We start from the raw sequence: 20,266 nt of genomic DNA, 5'->3' as shown, positions 1-20,266 counted from the left end.
TCCCCCCCTGCCCGGTGCCGCGGCCGGGCCGGCGGCGCAGCCCCCCTCGACGGGCGCGTTCTCTGGGCTTCGCCTTAGAGCCGCGGGGACCGGGTTCCTCTGCCCGGGGGGGAGAGCCGGGCTGGGCCGGGGGGAGAGCCTCGGCAGGGCCGGCCCGGGCGTTGCTGCCCCAGGAGCCTAAAGCAAACAGAAACGTTTGCGCGCTGCCCGAAAAAGCAAAGTCCCCGCGGAGGTGGGCTCAAACGTGGAACCGCTCTGCCAGCCGAATACCCCTGTCCTGGCGTGCCGGGGCTTTGGGGCTGGTCCCGAAACGGTGCGGCCGCGGCTCGTTTGTGCTTGGAAGAACGAAACTTGGGGTTTTTTGAAAAGTCGTTCTGCTGGAATAATCTGAGTTGGCTTTAGAGCTAAAACGTGTTCTTTAGAAAGTGCGTGCCAGCCTGTCTGCTAGGGCTGCGTGGGCTGCTCCGCGAAGCACAAATGCTATTTCCAAGCGGGTTTGAACAAGGTTTGCACCTGATTTGAGGAAACGAAAGCTATATTCTTTTCCTTTCTGTCTTCTGACCCTCGGGGTAACCTTGGGTCACGCTGACAGCCTTTCGTAGCCAACCAGGAAAACAAGGCTGTGACAGAGGGAGGTTTTAGAAGGTCTTCCTGTAACTTGAGGAGCTGAGGTTCAGGCCTGCTCCAGCGCTTGGAGGAGGATCGAATGTGGTTTCATATGGATCTGTGTCTTTTGGCTGGCTCCGGCGTCAAAGCAGAGCGGTGTTGGGCAGCGGGTTTTCTGGTGGTGGGAGCGTTGGGAAGAGCTTTTCCTCCTGTGTATTCCCTGGTGCCGGGTGAGCGGAGAGCTTGGGCGGCAGCCTTGCCTCCAGCTCGGGTGCCTCTGCTCAACTGCCTGGTCTCACGGGGGTGGTCGGAACTTGGCTCTGCCTTTCCATCGAGCAACGCGTCTGTGAGAGAGCGTGTGGGTCTGGTTCTGTTCCTCGCGTGTTGTCTATTGGCAAGCAGTCTACGTGCGCAACCCGGCTCCGCGGCTGGGTAGAGGCGGCAGCAGCTGCTCGTTTTAGCGTGGAAGGGGGCAGCAGCCCTTCAGCTTAAAGGGCTGACAGGCAGCATCCCGGGACGGAGGCCATTTGGCTCTCCAGTGCTGTGCTTGGTGGTGGTTTGCTGGGATCAGAAAAGTTGCCATGGTTATTCTCTTTTGTTAAGTGTTATGACCAATATCCTCTGAACAATGGCTAGCTTTTCCCCAAGGAGGACTTAGGGCTTTCGAGCAGCGAGATGGTCGGGGATGCCTCTTAATTGAGAAACCTTCTAGCTGCTTGATAATTCAGACTCGAAGCGGGTTCTGCAGGCATGCCCCGAGGTGCTGTCTTGCACGGTTTGCCAATTATGTGCATCTGTAATACCAGTAACTGGCAGTGCACCTGAACAGAAGTCTCTCAACTCCTTCATCGGAGGCCAAGTTTTGTTGTCTCTATCTTCAAAGGCAGAGCTATGGCGTTTCTTTTCAGTGGTTTAGCCAGAATGCTAAGTATGTGTTAAGTCTAGTGTATTTAGAAAGGTGTACCTGTCATTACATTTGCAAATAGAATATGCACAGTAATGAATTTACAGATGGCAATGCAATCTCCACACCTTAAGTCCCTATATAGATACAACCTTACCGATTACACCCCGAGACAGCCCTACATACCCACTGCCCTCGGGTAAAGTTTATGTAAACAACTGGAGTTCCTATTTTGCCCTTGAAGCTCAGTAAATACCGGAGCTGATTTCAGGGAAGTTGATCTCAGAACCCTCCCTGATGCACGCACTTCACAAATGCCAGTTTTCAAAGCACTCACGATGGTCCCAAGGGAGTACTGCTTACCATAGTGCTGCTTATTGACAATTTGGAGACTGCTGTATTGATTGTTACAATTTTTTTTCCTTTTCTGAGGTCATAGTACAAACCCTTGCTGGCATTATTACATTAACTACTGCTGTCAGCCTTGCCCCGTTCTCCTGTTGTAGAACCAGTGCTGATGAAAAGCTGCTTTTGTCAGGGTATGCTTTCACTTAAAATTCCTCTGTCTGTCATCCAGTCTCCGTGAAGGGGTTGTTACACTGGGTTATGTGTCAAGAAATAAGGGTTACTGGGTTACAAACCAAGAATAAGCCTTATTCAGGCTCATGAGTGAAGAACTTTCAACAGGTCATTTAAACTCTCTGTAGATCGGTTCCTCCAGTTTGGAATGACATAGTTGTGCTTGCCACCTTTTTTCTGTGTTTTGAGATCTGAATGGAAGGTACTTGTGCAAATGGTACTGTGTCTTAGCAAGAGGGTTGTTTCAGTTGTTTGCTCTGTTGCAGATTTCCAGGGAAGTTTCAGGAAAGAGTCTGTTTAGCAAAGCTAACTTCACATCGTGCTAAGACAGACAGCTCTTCTGCCTGGCTGCTACTTCGTGCTATATTAAAAAAAAAAAAAAAAAACAAAAAACTTTTTAGAAAAGAGACTGAATTCTGCTCCCTGACATATATGGGTGCAGCAGAGAAACATGTCCTGAAGGATTGCTGTCTCAACAAAGTTGAAGAGCAGGGAGAGAGCAGAGAGGAGAAAATTATTAGTTTCCCCAAGGACACGTGTTGCTGTAGTTTTTCATGCCTGTAAGTGTTACAACACCTTGATCCTACTGCCACCTCAGTGTTATCAGTATTACTTTCATGACAGTACGTGGCTCTGCTTGCGTAGCTTTGAGTGTAGAATTGGTGCTTCCATAGTAAAGGGCCTGCTTCACTCCTCCCTTTGCTGCTCATCAGAACAGTGAGAAAAATCAGTACTTGTGGGCATGATCTGAAACCCTGGAGAAAGATCAAAAGAATCCCATTGGGCACAGGAGCTCTAAAAATGTACTTGGCCTAAATAGAAAAGAAGTGGGCAAGCACTGTTTCCACTTAGCAAGACATTTGATACCAGTCACTGATCTAGAAGTTTGGGTGAAATATTAGTTGAAGTGACTGCAGCTGCTGACGCCTGCCTGGTGTTTGGAAATGAACTCTCATCTGTTCTGCATATTGAACTTACCAACAGTCTCAGTGCTTTTAATTGTTAAAATAGACACAGCTCTACAAAAGATGTTTTCAATGCTGCACAGAATTTACTATCTACAGTTTGAAGAATAACTGTTTTTTTCCACTCTCTGATACAGCTGTGTATTGGCCTAGCAAAGATGATGAACTTTGCCTCTAGGCATTTACCTCTGAAAGACAAGAAGGGCAGCAAATTAGAATAAATGAGGGAAGGAGAGGAAATTACAAATAAATGATTCCTATTGTTTGAGGCAGCATTCTACATGGGGGAAAAAAAAAAAAGAAAAAGGAAGTCCATGTGGTATTTCTTTGTTTATTTATCTTGTGAACTATTAGTGTGGGAGTAGATAATGGTAATGGAATGGCATCCTTTTTGGAAGATCCTGAGTAGATAGACTTTTCAGCTTAGAAAGAGATGACTACAGGGAAAGTAATAGAAATGCATGAAATCATGAACGCTATAAAGAATGGTTGCTACAAGAAGAGTCAGGGTACATCCTGTGAAATTTTTATGCACTAAATGTAAAGAAAACAAAAAAGAATACTTTTTCACACAGTCTAGATTAATGTTTTTAATCCACTGCCAAGGGTGCTGTGGGTGTCCTCGTAGTTAGGCAGTTCATAGAGGATGGGTCCACAGGTAGGTTGTCTGGATCCAGTTTCTGGACCTGAATCCTTAAACCTGTGATTCCTGGAGACAGGACTACCACAATGATTTTACACATGCCCTGTTACTTATGCTCTCCCCTTCTGGAAGCTGCTCAGATCAGAGTACTGCTCAGGGGGTGATCCATAATCCAGTATTCAGTTACTACCTGTCATTCAGTTGGACTTTGAATACCATTTTATAGGATCTGCTAGGAAAAATGTTTTTTAGGGTCCTTCTCAGGGAGTCTGTAATCTCTGACTATTGATGTGGTCCTCTTCCAGTTGTGGATATTCTCTCTCAAGTACTCGCTGTCATTACAGGTTGTCACTGTTATGCTAGAGACCACTCTGGACTGGCTGGCTATGCAGTAATTGCGATGCACACTTTACTCTCTCTGGGCAATAAGCTCACTTTGGGAAAGCAAATGAAATGTTATGATAGATGATCTGCTAATACTTTGCTTAAGTCACTTTTTTTATATTTTCACTCACAAATAAGGAAATTGTAGGCATGTCTCAGAGCCAGGAGTTACTAGGATGTGGAGTGCCTCGAGGGCTTTGGAGAAAGCCATGGCATCTGGGGTAGGCAAATGCCTGAAGAGGGCTGGAAGGAGGGGTAACCGGCAGCCGGGGCTATGAGGAGGCAAGAAAATGCTGCCAGGCATGTGGACCATGTAAATGTTGGCTGCTTTTCTATACCTTTACTCTAACTACTTCAAAATCCCATGCTTTATAAACCATCCCATAGACCTTCTGCCTTCTGAAGTCACCAGTTATGTGCAAGAGCAGCAAAGGGTCAAAATGATGAAAGTACTGAGGAAACTGATGGGGCAGGGAGGGCAGGTAGAGCTGCTCCTCCCCGAAGTACTTACAAGGTTTATGCTTTGGCATGTACATCAGGCATTTCTGTGCCTGTTGCAGTCTTCCCAGTGATGCCTAAATTAAAACTCTACTGCTCCTGTAAAAAGAATTCTTTCTGTATCACATATGCACAGCTACTAATTACCACCCCTGCCCATTCATTTCCCTACTGTCCTATTCCTGCAGGCTGTCATCTGCATTTACTTGGCTGCTTTGTGGGTGTATGCTTTTTTGAGTGGCCACCCCTGGGCCTTTGCATTTTTGCAGATGTTGCAGTTTATAGAGGTGCAAGATCCAGTCACGCACAAATGGTATTTAATTTGTGAGTAGGAATATAGCATGCAGAGTCACAGGGGTAGGATGGGAAAATAAAATTTACATTTGTGTGTTTGAAGGCAAGCTTGACATGCCTTTCTGGCCAGACATGTCTTTCTGGCTTAGTATGTCCTGGATTTATGTTTCTCAGTATCACAGATGTAACCCCAGGTACTCTACGCACCAGTCTTTTTTTCTTCTCTAACTTGCTGAATTTGTGTAGGATGTCCATCTGCAGTCCTCTGTTCAGGCCTGAGAAGAGAAGACAGGGCATTAAAATCCTTCTTCAGCAGCCAGTAAATTCCTGTTGTTGCCTTGCTGCTTGCCATAGGAGCTTGAAGGTAGTTTCGCTCAGACACTAGCAGTTATCGATGGCTCTCGTTAACTAGCACAGGAACTCCTGTATGGTCATCACCCTCTGCTTAGTCCCCTGAGGCGAGCAGTAGACACAAACCTCAAGGGAATGAGAAATGGCATCGTTTTTGTTTGAAGAAAATGCATAAATTCACCATGTTGTGCCTTCGTCTTGCAAGGCTGCCTGCTGGAAGGAGAACATGTGAAGTGTTGGGTGAGTGTCTGCCTGTCTGCTCTGAGCTCATGGGAGTGGAGACATGAAACTCTCACAACTCAACAGCAACTGGGCTCAGGAGATGGGGATGGGGAAGGGACAGTACCTCAGGCATTTCCTTTCCTCCAAGTCTCATGACAAGACCCAGATGAATAGCAGAATTGATTTTTGGTCCACTTTTTCATTCCGGAGGCTAAATTTTGGGCCAGCATAAAACATTCCGTGAGATCCTGTGCTCTGGCCCTTCCTTCCGTAAACAATGGTTGCTTTTTTATGTTTAGGTTATTAAGTCCAAGTCGTTTTTTTACCTTAATGAAAAAATGCCATTTTAAAAGGGAAGATTGAGAATGTCTCTATTGAAAATGCCTAAATGAAGTGCTACAATGTTGCCAAAAAATTAGGCCTGTGCTCTTTCAGAGTCATTCACAACTGTGGTCAGGTGTATCTTTGGTCCTTCCAGAGCTCAGGTTTTCTGTGAGCGTCTGTTGGAAGCTGGAGGAATGGGTGTGAGGCTGCTGCAGACCTGCAGCGTTCCTGCTCCAGCAGGCACAGGTGTCCCCGGGCTGAAGCACTATCTGTCAGCTGGCTGAGGAGCCGGGGAAACTCATCACCTTCTGGTGTGCCCACCCTGTCCCAGAGCAAAGCATTTTAACTTTGCTCCTCGAAAGGTCGGAGGCAATGGAAGGGCCCTGCAGAGCCTTCACGTAGCAGGGCTTTGCAAATAACTGCTAAGACAAACTGGAAATGAGAATAAAGGAGGCTGCACCTTTTGCCAGAGTCCTTTGGGCTAGATTTTAGCTCCGTTTCTTCACCAGGTGTTCAAGGAACAGACTGGGAAAATGGCTTATTATGCCTGTAAAGCACACTGGGGTTATAGTGAATTAGGGGTAGCTCTCTGCAGCTTGTTCAGCCTCTCCCCTGGTCTCCACCTCCTTAGAGTAGCCTAATGAAGATTTTCCACTGCCTCCCAAAAATGTATAAACAAATAACGCCTCTGAGAGCCCAGCCCAGGAGGCAGAAGGGAAGTGATTACCTAGTGAATAATTGTTCTGAATGTCTTCAAATCGTGCTGCTTTCTGTAGGGTCAGTCAGCTAGCATCCCTGCAACTGTCTGTCCCTGGAGCCGAGGCTGAAGGTGTGAGTGCTGTCTCTCTGGTTCACACGGCTGTAGTGCGGTCAGTGGCCTGCTGTCAAACTGCAGAGTTTGAGACAGGTTTTGTGCTAACTCCCTGCCTGGATCTGTCCTTGCTTATTGTCTAGAAACGAGTAATTCCACTTGCAGGAATAAAAAAGCACTGATTTAAGAAAACTGAGAATAATTATCCTCTGTAAAAACTGGATGTCATTGCTTGCATCTACATCTTAGGAGCTATCTTGGAAGGCTGTGCTATCTCTCCTCTCCGGAGAGGTGCCCGAAACCTGGCTTTGCTGTTCGTGGGATGCCCAGCAGCCTGTGAGGAGGAGGAGGAGGCACAAGCATGCCTGTACTGTAGGGAGGGCGTTGTTGAAGGAATGCTACCAGTTTATGAGAAATGAGCCAAGGTCGGGAGGACTAGACCTGCTAGAGGCAGCTATAAGCAGGAGCAGAGCCGGAGGGAGCTTGTGGGGCACTTATGGCTTCCTTGAGCTTTGTTTTCTGATCCTTGCGTAGGGATCAGAAGTGAGGAGCTTCAGGATGTTTTTGGTTCAGAACTTGAGCTCAGCTATACTGTTTTGATTACAGTTTTATTTAACTCAAGGGAGCCTATCAAGAAGGTTGTTGGCTGGATCAATAGTATATGGTGTAAATATCCTTTAAATGCTAGTATGCTGGTCAATTTTAAATCTTCAGTAATAAGATAAGGGTGACTTCTGCATTGTGAAAAGCATAAAATCAATATGTAACTATAGTCACATGTGCCCGTAATCATCTGGCACAGCTTTTGTTGCATGGACTTTGGATGTATTGTTTAGGGGAAATTGTTCAGAAATGTTTCTAATGGAGATTAAGTGAGAAAGAATTCTATGCCAGTTACGCAGCAACACGCTGCTTTGGTATTTTGGGGTTGCTGTTTTTTCACTTATTTTCTTTTTTCTTATTTGCTTACATCATACAGACTAAATACATGTTTTAAATTTTAAAGCTGAGATTCTACAGTATTTAACAAGCATATCTGTTGGCTTCTATGCTGCTGTGAATGAAAGTTTTAGTAACAGAGTAAACATGTAAGGGTATTAATATTTTTAATAAAGTAGCCTTGTTTGGATTTTACATAATTGCTTTAAAAGTCCCTAAAACCCCAGAGCGTATGTATTAAAGGTCAGTAGCCAGATGGGGACTTTGTGCAGCAGTAGAATACCAAAATACCTGTACTTCAGTGCGTTGTTATTCTGTCTCTTCTTGATGTGGCTAGATTGTTAATACATTAGGTCAATAGATGTCTGTTCAGTACCTCTTTCTCACTTCAACCTAAATGCCTGGCATTCCAAACCATCTCTGTGTTCACAGTATAGCTATTCTTTTTTTCTGGAAAAATTTCAGTATTTTCTTCCCTCCCTCCAAAAATGGCACTAAACAAAGCAAAAACTAAAAGCAATTTTTTATTCTTCAAATATTTGGGAGAAAACAAAATGAGCTAATGGCTGGCATAATTTGGATGTTCGTACTTTTTAAAAGAAACAATGTAAGGGAAGTAGGTTTTGTTCATTTTCAGATGTGATGTAAAAATAAATACTAATAAAAAAAATTCTGGACAGCTGCCTATGTTGGGAAATACATTCTTTCATATCAGAGGAAAGAATGACAGCTAGTAAAAGATAAGCAGAATATGAACTCAACGACACTAAAACAGTGCCAGAAGATCAAACAGACTTCAAGGGAGTCAGAATAAGTTAAAAGAGGACTTTATGATAAAAAGTCGCTTCCTCTCCGCCAGGTACAGCCAGTCAGTCTGGTTTTCCCCAGGCTTCTGTCAGCAGCTGTTGTCATGTCAGCAGCTGAAGGTGTGGCTTTTTTCATCCCACTTCCCTTTTTACGTGGTCTATGAGTTTTTCTTTATTAGCATGTCATATATTGCCTGTTGCCCTACTGGCAGCAGCAGGCTCAAACAGAAAGTTTTTAAGGAAAACTTAGAGTTTCCGAGTTCTGTCAAGCTGTCTGGTTTAGGATAGTAATTCCTAATTTGCAAATTTTAGTTAACTTGTGAATTTCAGGAATCTTTCTGTTGTACAAAGGTGACTTTGATCTGGGAGGCCTCTTAACTGAATTCAGAAAGGTTATAGCTGAAGCAGTCTAAACCAGTGCTGCTGGACTGGCAGAGCTGCCTAGCCGAGGAAATCCTTGCCCCAACCAAGCACCCAGCAAAGAGAAGGATGCTTGCTTTTCGCAGTCTTCCAGCCAGCAACTGCTATTCTGCCTTCCATTCCCTTAGGCTCCTTGGAGTCCTCCCATTTCCCAGTCCTCCTCTCCCATCAAGGGACCTGGAGCAGCCAGATGCCAGAAAACAGGTTTGAAGCCAGTCAGCAAATGTTATGCAGGTTGAATTACAGGAGGAGGAGAAGCTTTTCTAGCGCACGTTCTTCTTTCTCAACAGTGGGGAGGATTAGAGCCTCACTGCATTGACCCCTGGAGTTCACCTCACCGGAAGAAATGTGACATCTTTTACGTGTTTATGTCATTGGACAGTAAACTGCAGAAATGACCCTGGGAGTCAGGAAAGCCGCTTTGTCTTCCCATGTAGTCATCTTTTGATATCCCTACAGGTGGTTTGTTCTGTGTCTAATAGAATATAGTCTGGAGTCCTTTAGACAGTTGTACTAAACATTGCAGTACAGATTAGGTTAAGTTTTAAAACCTCTGTAAAAGCAACAAATGATGCGAGTTTGAAACCAGTGAGCCAACTGTAAAGCGTTTCATCAGTCTGGAGTGTCAAATGGCCACATACTGGAGAAAGCTGCACCAAAGGGGACCTTCAGGGGACAGCCCAGGAGACAAGCCTGGGAGAGCTGCTTGTCAGATCATGACAGCCCATTAGCAAAAGGAGGGAAAGGTCTCCCAAGGAAGGTGGAAAAAAGTCACAGTGTGTGTTAGTTTTACATATTTTTCTTACGTTTGCTGTTTGTGTACATGTAAACCTTCTGTGTTTTGCATTTTCGATGTCTGTTCTATTTCCTGTTAAATTATTTCGTGTCAAAGTCTACCATTTGATTTTTTGTAGCCCTGAAACTAAGGGTGGTGGTTGTTATCCTGGTACAGTTTTGTAGATCTCCATAAAAGAGAAGGCCCCATAACTTTCCAACCTGTTATGTAACTTACAGCTGCAATTGATTCAGAGGTGCATGAGAAGGGGACAGAGTTCAGGTTTAGAAATCTGGTTTAAATGCTTGATTTAAAAAAACAAAAACACGTTTTTGCAATTAGAAAATAATGGCCTACAAATATAAAATGCAGTCATTTAGGCTGCTTACTGATGTTTATGGAGATCATTTTGCACAGTGCTGTAGGTGGTTGGGTCTGATTCAGTAAAACAAGCTAATAAAATTACACTCAGCTCCCAGACCAAAGCTTGTCTCCTACAGACTCCACATGTGATGGCAGCCGATGCTCCCATAGGAACTGCACGCCTCATCCCGACCCACTCAGGCTTGGACCTAAAAATTCTCTCTGGTGTCGCCCCTGGGTCTGGTGATGGTTAGTCACAGCCAGCATGCTCTAGAACAGTAGGAAAGGAAACCAAGCACCCTGCTTTAAAGGTATTTTGCTTGAAGCAAGTAATTTGCCTTTGTTTTCCTCTGGAATTAGCACTTTTAAAGCTGAGTAAAACATTGCAGGATAATCTACCTCTATTTGTAGTTTGGCTGCTGAAAACCAACCAAAAATTCCTTAATCAACATCCATCTTGTCATTAGCACTATAGGAAAGCAAATATGTTTTCACAGTCAAGGAGCAAGGAACAGATGAGCCGTTAGATTTGTGTTTGTTCAGTACGTCAACATTTCCAGGTTTATTGATGCATCAGAATCTTCCCAGTGAGCTGTAATGAACAGAGCTATGAGAGTGAGGAATGTGTTGTATCGTGTCAGTGTGGCTGGGCAGAGCAAAGCTGAACTGAATGAAACAACATCTATAGCAACTGGATACTTACGCTTACAGGAATTAAGCCATTTTTAACCTCTTGAGAATGTAATATTACTTACCTCCTAAAGACTTGCCCAGATTGAATGGATTTTAGAAATTAGAAAAAGGAAGAAGAGTCAAAAGAGGAACACCCCCCCCCAATATTTTCTAAGTATCTGCAACTTTCTAATACGTTGTTTTGTTACAGGAGCTCTCAGCTGCCCAGGAATATGTACCTAGGCTTGAGAGTACACTATTTTGCCACAGGCTGTAAAATTAGAAAAGGACTACAGCAGAGGCTGTTATCTATTTTCTAGCTGTATATACTTCTATAATAGTAAAATTGCCTTATAAGCTATGCAGTTATATTCTGCTTATGAAACAGTGTGGGATGGGAGACCCAAAAGGTAGAATTTCTGAAGGTTGTGTATGAATCTTGATGTGTTTAAGAGCGTTAATGGGTATTTTCTGATTACAAAGATTGTTGCCTCTGCTCATGAAAGTGGTGGTGAAACATCAACTGCATCTTTATATGAAACAGTGGAGTTTTCAAAGCAATTTTAAATGGAGAGCAGCTCACTTTCCTGTGGGTGAAACGTAACATGCTGAAGTAAACTGGTCAGAAAATGGTGGTAATATTCACAGTAATTCCCTGGCTTGTTGGTATTTAAACTTTTAGAGGCATAAGGTCATATACATATATCTCCTGGAGATATATGTGTTACTTGCAGGCACTTAGATTTAAGGTCTGTTGGGTCCAACAGCTGAACCTAAACCAGAATACCCTTTCATTATCTTGCCCTATTGAAGCACTGCAGGCAAATATATTTCTTCCTGCGGATGTCTCAAACAGCACGATCTTGTTATGCTGAACATGCTGTCAGCTTTTGATAGGGATTCATTGACTAATTCCCTGCATTTTCAGCCAAATCTGATCATCCTCTCCTGTCTGATTCACCATGTTTTTAGAAATTTGTTTATCAAATAGCTGCTACCTGTGCCTGATTGCTTTTGAATGGACGCCCACTGACCTGCTGCTCTTATCTGCAGAACTTACACTCTGTTTTTCAAAATGCACTCATCTTTACAAAGGCTTTGGAGTTAATGTGCTGTGCAAAATAGTCTTTCATTCATCCAGCTCATCCCAGTAGACAAGTGTATGGACAGTAAATACTGTCCTTTCATCTACTGGGAAGGGGTAACCCTGACAGCTGGAATATTACCATGTCAAAACCCAGTTGGTAATACAAACAAAGACAAGAACATGGTACTTTGATCTTCACTGTAATCAGGCCATGTGTACTGCCAGCAGCATAATTGTTTTTATTTAGCAGGCTCATCTGGAGAGTATTACAGGACTCAACACAAGGCAGCTACAAAATCCTTGTAATTTTATCAAGCACATTAGACTAATGACGGCAAGAGCCATATTTCCAGCAGTAGATCCTGCCATTGGCACATATGAATAAAAGTCCACCTTTCCCTAAAATGATTCCACATTTGAAGTCTTTCTCAATATATTCAGAACTCTCATCTCCGGACTACTCAACAACTATGTGACTTAATAGCTAGAGAATGGTTCTGAATTATGAATGAAGGCTTTGTTTAAAACCCAGTAGCTTTTTTTTTTTTTCTTTTTTCTGCCTTTTACATAGAAACTTCTCTGGTGTACTTCTCTGCTTGGACTTCACCAGAGCGTAGAATGATTTTATCTTTACAGAAATCTGCATTGTAATCTTGTTAGTAATTGTGAACATTAACTTTAATCCTCACTGGGGAGATGGAGTGATGGGGAAGTATAGGTACAGCAATAAGTTGGAATAGAAAACAAGAGGGGGAAGGGATTAGGGTGTAGACTGAGAAGCTGTAGGGAAGCGTAAGGCTAAACTAATGGGAATGGGGATGTGGCAAGGGACCTGCCAGCTCTTCTATTTGGAGTTTGCAAGGATTGGGAGCAACTGAGGAAAATGAGGCTCCTGTGCTTCTCCCTGGTCCTCCCAGCATCAGGGGAAGCCTCATCTCTGCACAGGCAAGTGGCAGTGTGCCCGTCATCGTGCACGTGGCTGTGACTATGGTTAAACATCCTTCCCGCAAGTCCCTGGCCTTCAAGCATTGGTACTGGTGAGAAAAGCAATGGGGATACCTGTCAAGAACAGGGCAGTTCACAGTGTCTTCAGCCATTGGAAGCATCTCTTATCGCTGCTAGTTTGTTCAGGTTTTTTTTTTTTCCTTCATTTAGCAGAGGACATCATGTCATCCTCAGATAGATTTCCTGCATTCTTAAAGCCATGTCTATGCTGTGGGTAGATGACTTATTGTACTTCTTAAAGACTTAGTATGGTCAGTTATTTTAATCTGCTAATAAAGGTATTTGTATAAATGTGAATTGATACTTTTCTCCCAAAGTCTCACTGGCATTTAAAAGCTAGCACTTCTGTATTTCAATAATACTGCTAATGCTAAGCATGAAAAAATCATGGGTAAAACCATGTAAAATTATGGCTAGCTTTAAAACTGAAATTTAGAACAGTGTACGTATCATGCTTTATTTACCATAATATCCTTGGTCACTGAGCTCTGTCCTTTGTCATCACGGTCATCTTTCATAATCTGGTGATTTCTGTAGTAAAACTAGTCAAGCTCCCTTTCCAAAGTAGTTGGTTTCTTCTGCTCGTTACAGCCTCTTCTAGGAACATGCTGCTTTGTTTGTGACCTGAAATAGCACTATACCAGAATTGTTGATGATTTTGTTTACTATCTAGGTATTCATATTTCTAGTCTTGTGCCACACTGCATCCTTGATCTGCCTAGCCCTGTTGTATACAAGTCTTTATTCCTTTCACTAAGATGTCTAATCTTGCTGGAGGAGGGGCTGGGACCCTCTTCTCACCACTGCAAAGTGGTGATGCTCCGCCTGTTCCCAGGGAGGTGGCGGAATAGGAAGCAAAGCTGCTGTCTGCACAAGGTAAGGGAGGACGGGTGGGAGAGGATGCAAAGGGGATGCCTAGGGGAGAGGTCCCACAGGGAGGGGAGAGCTGCCGGGGGAAGAAACAGGAGAGGGGAGGGATTTCTCCTTCCACGCTCAACCTCCCCCAGACCTCGCTGATGCCCCGTCCAAACTTCACATCAGGGCTGGAGGTGCCTTCACTAAGATCTCACACTTTTCCGGCATTAAGCGGAGGAATGCTCTTCTCTAGCTGTGGCCCTGGCATTAACTATGTTGCTTTGTTTACTCTAGATACACTTTATACTGCTCTTCAGTCGGCAGGGGAAATTAAGGCTTCAGAAATGGTATACGACGCTACCTGATAAAGAGAAGAAAAAGATCGTTCGAGAAATTGTTCAGATTATTTTGTCTCGCAATCAAAAAACAAGTAGTTTTGTTGACTGGAAAGATCTCAAGCTTGTTTACAAAAGGTGTGAGTAATTTTATGAGAACATATAATTACTATTCATATAAATAACACATGCTAGAAGAGGAAAAATAAAGGCTCACTTTAAGAAAAACAGCAAACAAAACCCTAAGTGCTAAACTAAGCTAGTAGGAGCCTGCCATTGGCAATCTGTGTATAACAGCACCATGTCCCTGGATAAATCAGTAGGGTAAATTGTGGGCCGAAAAATACTTGTACAATCTGTCAAATGCGAAAAATGGGAGTAACCTAGTAAGTGTTAGTGGTGGAAATTCTGTTAGAAGGCTTTAGGCTTCTCTGCTTCTTCTAATTCCCCAAGGTAGCCTGCTGAGACACGTGCTGAGCTTTATCAGGCTCTCTGGGAGGTTGCAGGAGCTGTTCTGAGGCACTTTCAACATTTTGTCAAATTTCGTCTTTTAAATATTTTGTTGCTCTGGAAAGTGTTACTTCCCATTTCCTTTTCCAAACAAATCCCTGGTCCCCAGTTACACCATGCTTAGCATTAACTGCCTGTTAATTCTTGTAAAGTTGTAGCAAACAAAAGTAGCCTTAAGTTATAGCACACTGTACAAATTAAGCAGCATCTCCCATTTAGCAAAAATTGAGTTCCATGCTGTGAAGTGATGGATGTAAACATCTGACCAGATGCTGTGACAAGCTGGGCCTCCAGCCACAGCACCAAGGAGTTTCATGCAGATTGTTACTCCCATCTTGGGTTGATTTAAACATAAAGTTTTGCTGCAAGTTAGTGATGAAGATTGTTCAGTCTAAACAGCTTCATGCTTTCTGGCCCCATGTAAAACACTGTCAGTCATTTGATAGCCAGCAGGCTTGCTGAGATGTGCCTCTCTCCACCTTTATTTTTATTTTTTAATAAAGAGCAGTAACTCATCCTACAGTTTAATTGACCCCACTTACTGTAGTGCTATTACAGTGGGTGAGGGAGACCTTAAAGTATTACTGATTTACTGTTTATTTTAAGACCAGTGTTGGAGGTATCCCATTTTGCCAAGGGTGGAGTTTGTTCTTCTAACTAAATTAATAAGTTGTTTAAATTATCTGATCTTTTAAAGTGTTTTCCGGGACACTATAAGAATGAAGGAATATTATTTTAGAGACCAAACAGACGTTAACTGTCATTTGCTTAACTTCTAAAAGATGAGCAGAGCACTGAGGATCCCACTGTTCACTCTCACATTTTTGCCTTTGTTTGCCTAGGTATGCCAGTTTGTATTTTTGTTGTGCAATAGAAGACCAGGATAATGAGCTCCTGACACTAGAGGTCGTTCATCGATATGTAGAGCTTCTGGACAGATACTTTGGAAATGTAGGTTTCACTTTCTCCCATGAACCGCATTCCTGGCTGTCTGATAAACAGATAAACTGTTTTGCTTTGTGTTTCCATAGGCACTACTTGCCCTGTAGACTTTCTCAATCCAGAGCGAAATTCATTATTAGAATATTTTATAAAATAGTGCTGAAACTATCATAAGATTGTTTTTCTATGCTTCCTCCCCCCAAATTAATCTTGATGCATTGTATATCTGTCTTGGCATAGAATTTGAGGAGAAAGCTTGAGGAAAACTACTTAAAAAAATGCTGCGTGACTGTAATTCTCTGTCCTGACATCTTCAGATATACTGATTTTGTTTGTTTCATAATAATGTGTAACAATTAAGGACATATGAAGAGGAAAGAGATAAAGTGGGTGTTTTTTTAAAGAAAAGACCAAATAAGTCTTTCAGTAAGTCTTTAAAGACTACAAGAGACCCATCTTTTCTATGAATATTTTTGAAATTGTTCCACTACCTTAATTTATCTCTTATTTAAATCATGGTGCCATGACTCATGTTGGTACTGCCTCAAAACAAAAAAGCGGTTGGTGGCTGTAAGGTCACTAGGACAGGGAATTTCTCTTGCTCTGTGAAACTGTGCATGAATGTATGTAACCCATATTACAAGTGCTATATAAGACCTATTACAAGGTTAGTAGGCTAGGAAGTCAGCTTTGTTCTCTGAAAAGCAGTATGAATGTAGTGTATTATATAAAATATAATAAGTGGAATATCTTTGCTGTAAGCCTAGGCTATATATGTGAAGAGAATATGTGCAGAAGCTGCAATATTACATAATATAAAGTATCTTTCTTCATCCTGCTACCTGCCACGAGAGTGCGTATGTTGAATACATTTGATCATCTTAACAACTTTTGGCCCAGTAGTGCTTATAACGCTGTAAAAGTGATTTAAATGTGGGGTGTCCTTTTATTCTGGCAGGTGTGCGAGCTGGATATTATCTTTAATTTTGAAAAAGCTTATTTTATTCTTGATGAGTTTATAATTGGTGGAGAAGTACAAGAAACTTCAAAGAGGTCTGCAGTGAAAGCCATAGAAGACTCTGACATGTTGCAGGAGGTAAGGCAGAGGAAGACAAAAGGCAAACACTTCATCTTCCTACATCTTCCTTGTTTGACAGGAGCTTAAAATACAGCTAAGCACTTCTGGTACTTAATTATCCAAATGTGTCTTACATTCAGTTTCAGTAGGTACAACAGTGCAGTTAAGGTAGCAGTTACATAAGCTTTCAATTCAACCCCCTTGCAGAATCATCTGGAGGCTCTTCATATGCTGCTGTTGCTCTCTTGTGGTTTAACTGCTAGAGTTTCTCAGATATTATATTAAGAAATAGTTTAAGGCATATCTTAAGATATTTATATGATATAAGAACATAATCTAAGATTATATTTTATGTATACATATGTATATATAAATACAGAAAAATCTGTTCTGTTTCACTAATCCATTGGAAACGGATGACCTACTATTAACATTTAAAATTGGAAAGAATATGTGCTGGCAAACTCCACTTTCATACATAAACACCTGTGTAGTTTTTCTACAGGGCACAGATATCTAACCTTTATTCAGAACCATGCAGGAATTCTCTTCCCTAACTTGTACTGTTGAGCCGGGAATGTCAAAAGCAGTTGAATGTGATGGATTTACTTCATTTTTTCCTAGGTAGCGAAGGGTGCATTGTAATACTGAAGGAAACAGCACGCTGGTAGAGCTAGCTAGGGACATACTATGCAAGTCAAACAGTTTTTTCACAGGGGTCTGGCACATGAAACTAAGCCAGCTATATACCAAGGCCAGCTAGACATGATGAGTTTAGCCACAACCATGGTATGTTGTGATTTGAAAATCAGATTCTAAAATGCTGTTAAAGGTTTTTAAAGGAGAATTACTTCTAGATTTTAATTAATCTGATCTTATTCCATGCAAAACTACAACTGTCTTCAAAGAGGACAAGGGGGTTTGTTTGAATGTTACTGTACCACTCCATAATGCATCAGCTGTTTGTTTCTTTTTTTTTTTCCTTTTTTTTTTTTTTCCCCAGACAGTGGAAGAGTACATGAACAAGCCTGCATTTTAATGTTAAAACTACCTGGAGAACTGCTGTATGCACCTGTAAAATGTACTTCCTGAAATTGCTTCCCAGTGTGCCAGATCTTCAGAAAAGTACCAAAAACCAGTAACTAAAGGGATTTGTTTGTATAATGGTGAAGATGAAGGTCAGCTAATGTAGCACAGGGTTTAACAATTCTGTACTTGCATTACTCTGCATATGAGTTTCTCAGAGTTGTTATTACCCTTGATCTAGTTTCTCTTCTCCTTGCTGGACTAAACACTTGTTTTGTACCGTATCTTTTAGCTACGGGTTTTGTCTTCATAAAATGTTACTCTGACAGTACTTTGTAGATGTATTTTTACTAATTTTGGTCCACTGCTGACCGTATGACTCTACTTTTGTACAAATGTCCATTATTTTGAATGTAACAATTATTCTGGTCTAATAATATTTTTTTTCTAAAAGACAAATTGTTGTGGGCCCTGATTTCACAAGCTTGTTTGAAAAGATTAACCCATCTAGTATAAGAAATACTCTTCTCTTTGGACCAACCCCTTTCTTTCACTATCTTCCTTCTATTTTCTGCTCTAGTCTGCTAATAAGGCTGCTCCAACTGCTACTAGAGCACACTCCTCACCTCCATTTAATCTGGAAGAGTGTTCTGTCTCGAGGTAGGCTTCTCCCAGGTTTAATGAATCCTTTTTGCTGCTGCATGCGGATGGCCTGTTTCTGTCTTTTGCCTCATTTTCCTATCCCCTTCCTAGATCCCCTGGACCTGGACAAAGACTACAATCTTTGGAAGCGTGCAGCTTGAGAGCAGGAGATATCCTGAAGAGAAGAAATTAGTCTTTGGGATTTTAGGGTGAAGATCATCTTGTATATCTTTTGGTATCCACCAATAACCATCTTTTCCAGTGGAGTTTTCCAGTCCCAAATTCATACACCTATGGGGATGATCAGCTTTCTAGTAGTTGAACATGGCCCATTTTTGTGAAGGTTGGACAATTCGTTCAGTGTTTTATAACTTTGCAAGCTGCACAAAGGGAAAAGGGGTAAAACAGTAGAGGAGAAGAATGAGCTGGGCTGTGCATCTTACTGTGCATTATAAAACATCGTAGCCGTGTGTGGAGAGCCAGGTGTTTTAGCTTGCCTGTCTTTCTCTCAGTGCAATTTGGACTCTAAATTGATTGAACTGGCTTCCTTAGAGAGATTATTTCCTCCTTTAACAGAATTCAAAGCTCAGAGAAATTCTATTTATCTTAGCCCATAACTCATAGCTAGATGTTTTGTTTCTGTCAAAGCATGAAATTATCCTATACAAAAATTAGGTAAGTTATCAGACAAATATGCCAGAATGATCCGAGCATTGATTTGCATTTCCTTTCAACATCTATTTTCTTTGATTGCTGGGATGTACAGTCAGCATTTTCCTTCAGGGATTTTTCTAATCTTTAAATGTCCTGCGTGCTTATTCTAATTTTTTCATTGTTCCTTCCTTCCCAGCCTTTTGTATCTTCCTGGGGATGGGTTTGGGGAGTTTTTTGGAGGGTGGGAGCACTTTGACACAACATGACAACTTTGCTAATTGTCAACCCCCTTTTCTGCCTGTTATCTAGTCTGTTGGTAAAACTGTGATAAGCTGGTTCATAGTGTCATGTTGCTCTTTTTATAATTACTTTAACCATCTGTTTTCTCTGTATTGATGTCAAAGGCATACTTTCAGCATTGAAAAAACAGTGAAATTGCTGAAGGGCTTTTAATAGCTCTGAAGACATTCAATTTAATAGTAAATTAATGAAATTGTATCAGTTGTATATTATTTTCTCAAGGTTTGAAAAGAAGTTTTTTAAAGTAGAGTGTTTAATTGATTAAGAAGCCACTTCAGAATGTGCAAAGAGGCTCTTTCTGCTCTTTCCTTTTATAAGTGACTTCTATTCAGTGAAATCATCAGTAGTTTCGTTTGCTTTTACTCTTTTTTGGAGCCACGCTGTGATTCTCTGACTCTTACAACTGTAATGTTGCTTGAATTCTGGAGTATATCAAAATAGGAGTTCCAGAAAGATTTTTTTGGTGTGAATAAGGATATCATAAGCCTGTCTTTTTCAGTCATTCTAAGAGCTGTAGGACTCTTTTCTCTCTCACTTCAAATGAAGAAGAATTCCTTATGGAAAAAAAGAATACATTAGCTAGGAGTACTTACACCAGCCATATCAATATAGCATCTGAAATAAATAGCATTGCCAAACTGATGTATCTGGTGTCAACTTGAGAAGTGTGAAGGAATTAGTATGGTTTCCTTGTCCTAGTGCAGAAGGTCTTTGGAACCTGGTGTGCCTGTTGTGCCAGCTGCCTTTGTGCTACAAAGTTGCATGGAAAGTATGTGTTAAGCACTCTAAAGAACTGCTAAATTATATTCCTGCTCTAAAAAACATTTACAGATTCCTGTTGCTTTCACCTATAGATAGTCTACACAAAGTAGGCAGGTGAGGGTTACTTAATGTGAGTTTTGCAAGTGTCGGTCTGTATGTATACCATCCTTAAGAACAGACTGGTTTGAAACGTAAAACTTGTATTTATACTTTTTGCAACCTTGAATGAGAAAGAGGTCACTCACCTAAGTGGTGTTATAATGGCGTTCAGCTCAACCCAACTCTTTCTCCAAAGGGAAAAAGCCCGAATGAAACCCAGTTATTGTCAGGTTGCCTTTAGGTCACTGTGTCAAAATGCCTGTGCATCCATCTTTATGGAACTCCATTGCCGTCAACAGGACTCTACATAGTTTAGTGCACTGTGGAGTATAGCTCATCAGAAGATTTATGTCTCTCTTGATATCTTAGTTCTTTGATTTTTCTTAAAGCAGGAGATACATATATCTTTGTATAT

The 20,266-nt window shown here is 41.8% G+C and overlaps 1 protein-coding gene across 1 annotated transcript in view; it reads left to right on the top strand.

Moving 5' to 3' along the window:
• Window positions 1-17,852, top strand: part of WDFY1 (WD repeat and FYVE domain containing 1) — a 54,699-nt gene extending 36,847 nt beyond the window's left edge. Inside the window, exons 12-15 of the mRNA XM_010568279.1 lie at window positions 13,798-13,976; window positions 15,191-15,299; window positions 16,249-16,386; window positions 17,372-17,852. Coding sequence (XP_010566581.1) covers window positions 13,798-13,976; window positions 15,191-15,299; window positions 16,249-16,386; window positions 17,372-17,407 — 462 coding nt within the window. The 3' untranslated portion in view covers window positions 17,408-17,852. The remainder of the gene's footprint in view (window positions 1-13,797; window positions 13,977-15,190; window positions 15,300-16,248; window positions 16,387-17,371) is intronic.
• Window positions 17,853-20,266: the final 2,414 nt, after the last annotated feature.

This window comes from Haliaeetus leucocephalus, unplaced genomic scaffold (genome assembly GCF_000737465.1).
Source record: "Haliaeetus leucocephalus isolate CR32 unplaced genomic scaffold, Haliaeetus_leucocephalus-4.0 Scaffold240, whole genome shotgun sequence".
Lineage (NCBI taxonomy): Eukaryota > Metazoa > Chordata > Aves > Accipitriformes > Accipitridae > Haliaeetus > Haliaeetus leucocephalus.
This window is presented reverse-complemented; position numbering and strand designations above follow the sequence as displayed.